The sequence below is a fragment of the Meles meles genome, chromosome 4 (assembly GCF_922984935.1).
Source record: "Meles meles chromosome 4, mMelMel3.1 paternal haplotype, whole genome shotgun sequence".
NCBI classification, from domain to species: Eukaryota; Metazoa; Chordata; class Mammalia; order Carnivora; family Mustelidae; genus Meles; species Meles meles.
Genome location: NC_060069.1, coordinates 117,322,267 through 117,326,096, shown reverse-complemented (window position 1 = coordinate 117,326,096; position 3,830 = coordinate 117,322,267). Strand labels below are relative to the sequence as shown.

The 3,830-nt window shown below is 33.5% G+C and overlaps 1 protein-coding gene across 1 annotated transcript; it reads right to left on the bottom strand.

Moving 5' to 3' along the window:
* Positions 1–1,913: 1,913 nt before the first annotated feature.
* LOC123940495 (olfactory receptor 5K1-like) lies at positions 1,914–2,843 on the bottom strand. Its single transcript, XM_046003343.1, has one exon. It carries the CDS (start codon positions 2,841–2,843, stop codon positions 1,914–1,916), a length of 930 nt encoding a protein of 309 aa, XP_045859299.1.
* Between the last annotated feature and the right edge of the window lie 987 nt (positions 2,844–3,830).

Below are 3,830 nucleotides of genomic sequence, written 5' to 3'. Positions count from 1 at the left end.
GTTATAACATGGTTGGCACTCTCAGGAAGAGGATAGGCCTTCATTTAATTATCCAGTAGTTATAATACATTATTTTCCCTTTAAAATGTTGCTTATATCTGTGCACTCCTCTTCTTTTATCCTCCAATTTTAACTCTTTTCATCTGGTATAAGAATTCTTGAAGTTAGCCTCATTGCTCCTAGCGTCATTCTAATCATCAGATTGCTCTTCTGAAAAATACAATCATATTACCTGGTTCTAGGAAGTGTTCAGTGTCTGAGGCCTCTGAGATAAGTTCAGATTCTTAAGGGTTGGCTTTGAAGATTCTCAGTAACCTGATTCCCTGTCACCGTTATTTCCCATATTCCGCAACAGCTTTAAACAAAAGCTTTGTCAAATTTCTGACTCTGTCCATGGTTCACCTCCTTCACCCCAGTTCCCAGTGTCACACTAATTTCCATACACTTTCACTGTGGTCATATTCATTCATTTTTTCCTCAAAACATCATATTTTAAAATCATTTTCAAGGCACATCTAACTTTTGATGCTGCATAAGGTCTAAATAGCCCAGGGGATAAGCTTCTCCATTTTCTGAACTCCCAAGCATCACTGATACAAATTCTAGCTCAATCTCGATCACCTGGCTGAACTTGAGCAAGCCACTCAATGTTTCAAAGTATGAGGATTTTACTGAGAAGATCATGGAAAATCATTTCTAACCAATTCGTAGGTAATATATATGAAAGGTGTAGTTTTGTGGCAGCAGATATCATGTTCTCATTATTATATGTTTTTCTTTCATATTTGCATATATAAATGATCAATCAATATTTTTGTTTAGAAATTTAGAATTGTCACTATTTTGTGCCTCATTTATGCTTTATAGCAACTCCAACTTTTTGTTATTGCTGTGAATGCCTCAGTAATTTACACTGGAATAAGTGCAGGTTGATGGAATTCCTGGTAACAAACAAGATAAATAATATCAGAGAGAAAATGCCTTCATTTAATTCAGTGTATTCAGGAATACACTGTATTTTTGATCGACACCCTAATCAAATTACATGAAAACAGCCAAATCCATATTGACATCTAATCTATAAATTCCATTTATGGCAACTACAGAGTGCTTCATAAGCAGTATACAGATACTCTATTTCAGATAACTTGAAAGTAAAATTGACTAACACTAAAGATGAAAATAGTCTTTTTTAATTGTACATTTTTACTAGCATTTTTTCTTGGTTTCAGTATTTTTTAATTGTGGCAAAATATTTATAAAATATATATGACAAAATTTCCCCTTTTAAAGGTGAACATATACTTGATTTAAGAATATTCTGTGTGAACTAATATTTAAATATATTCTCTTGAATAAACTCAAAGAAAATTAATAATCAAAGATCTACATTTTACTTCTGACACTTGGTGCTGTTAAGAAAGGATTAATTCTTGAGAACCTGAAATGTGCCAGAGATTGTACAATTATGGTTTGGAATTCCAGAATTTTGTCAACAATATTTTTTTAAAATATTTTCAGTGTTCCAAGTGTCATTGTTTTAAATTCATTTAAATGGAGGTGATCTTTATCTAACTGGCTTCTATTCATCGTGTTTGTTGAAAACTGTAATTCATTACCCATTGAAACAATTAGCTAATAGTTTAGCTAATGTTTTTTTGATCAGTGTGTGACCTGAAGAAGAATTATATAGTTCAATCTTGCTGAGAGCTAGAGCTTAGATTTTGCAATACATTATACCAGAATCTCTCCTTTTTGAACTTAATTTGACTACTATAATATCATGTTTTAGTAACTGAATATTCTAAGGACAAAGTGGTCCTTTTCTACTTTCTCAATATTCCATGAATTTGAAAAACATATTATCAAATTTAAGTTAATTTTCCACTGGGTATTATATTTCTTTTAAATTGTTATAAAATTTTCTTTATAATTTTTTTCACAGCATGTATTACTTCCTTATTTCTTAGACTATAAATAAAAGGGTTTAATAAAGGGATCACTAGAGTATAAAAAACAGCACCAGGTATATCTTCATCATCTTCTTTAACTGAATGTGGTCGAATGTACACAAAGAGAAGAGAACCATAGAATATTGAGACAGAGAGAAAGTGGGATGCACAAGTAGAGAGAGCTTTGCCTCTTCCCTCTTTGGATTTCATTTTGAAAATAGTAAAAAGAATGTAGAAGTAAGATATTAAGACACTACCGATGGTGAAGACTTGAATTGAACCTGACAAGATAAATATCATCAATTCATTGATATAAGGGTCAACACAGGAAAGTCTGTATAATGGAAAAACATCACAAAAAAAGTGATTAATTTCATTTGACCCACAGAAAGTTAATCTAAAGAGAAACCCTACATGAATCATGGAATGCAGGTTTCCAGCTATGTTGGCCACTGTGGTCATCTGAATGCATACTTTCTTTGACATCATGGTGTGGTACTGCAGAGGGCTACATATGGCCACATAGCGATCATAGGCCATTGCTGCCAGGAGAAAGCATTCTGTAGTTCCAGCAAGGCAGAGAAAATAAAATTGTGCTATGCATTCATAAAGGGAAATTATTCTGTCATTAGAAAAGAAGTTCTCTAACGTTTTGGGGGTAATTGCACAGGAGAAACAGGAATCCATCAGAGCCAGGTTGCCCAGAAAGATGTACATTGGTGTGTGAAGACGATGCTCCATACAAATCAATGTCACCAGGCCAAGATTCCCCACCATAGTGATCACATAGATAGTGAGAAACACCACAAACAGGAGGCTCTTCAACTCTGGTTGATCTGTAAATCCTATGAGGATAAATTCAGTGTTCAAGGAGTAGTTATTCCCAGTCATATCCACCTTCTCTGTTGAGATAGGAATTCTGGAGATATAAGGTTCTAATTTAGAGTGTGTATAATGTTCCTTCCAAATTTTTCTTTTTTGCAACAAAGAGAGGAGGTTTTTCAAACTCCCCTTAGTATCTCTGGATACAGGAACCCAAACATCTCGGGGATAGTCATTCCCCTAAAAATGTCAGTTTTATAAGCTCAACTGTGAAAATCAGCATTCCAATGAATATTTTTGTAATTCCAAGAAGAATGCTTACAGAGGAAAAGGTTTGTCTTGATGACTTCATGCATGAATAGTTAGAAATCTAGCATTCCCATATTTGGTTCAATGTTGACAAATAATATAAGGGTCAGTTTTTGTATTAAAGATCCTTAAAATAAATTTACTATCAAGTCCGGAATTGTGATGCCACCAACTTTGGCTTTGTTCTTCAATATTCCTTTGGCTATTCGAGGTCTTTTCTGGTTCCATATAAATTTTAGGATTATTTGTTCCATTTCTTTGAAAAAAATGGATGGTATTTTGATAGGGATTGCATTAAATGTGTAGATTGCTTTAGGTAGCATAGACATTTTCACAATATTTATTCTTCCAATCCAGGAGCATGGAACATTTTTCCATTTTTTTGTGTCTTCCTCAATTTCTTTCATGAGTACTTTATAATTTTCTGTGTATAGATTCTTAGTCTCTTTGGTTAGGTTTATTCCTAGGTATCTTATAGTTTTGGGTACAATTGTGAATGGGATTGACTCCTTAATTTCTCTTTCTTCAGTCTTGTTGTTGGTGTACAGAAATGCAACTGATTTCTGTGCATTGATTTTATATCCTGACACTTTACTGAATTCCTGTACAAGTTCTAGCAGTTTTGGAGTGGAGTCTTTTGGGTTTTCCACATATAGTATCATATCATCTGCGAAGAGTGATAGTTTGACTTCTTCTTTACCAATTTGGATGCCTTTAATTTCTTTTTGTTGTCTGATTGCTGAGGCT

What these genes read in the sequence shown, in the direction of transcription:
- LOC123940495 (XM_046003343.1), bottom strand. Translation starts at nt 2,843, where the DNA reads ATGACTGGGAATAACTACTCCTTGAACACTGAATTTATCCTCATAGGA.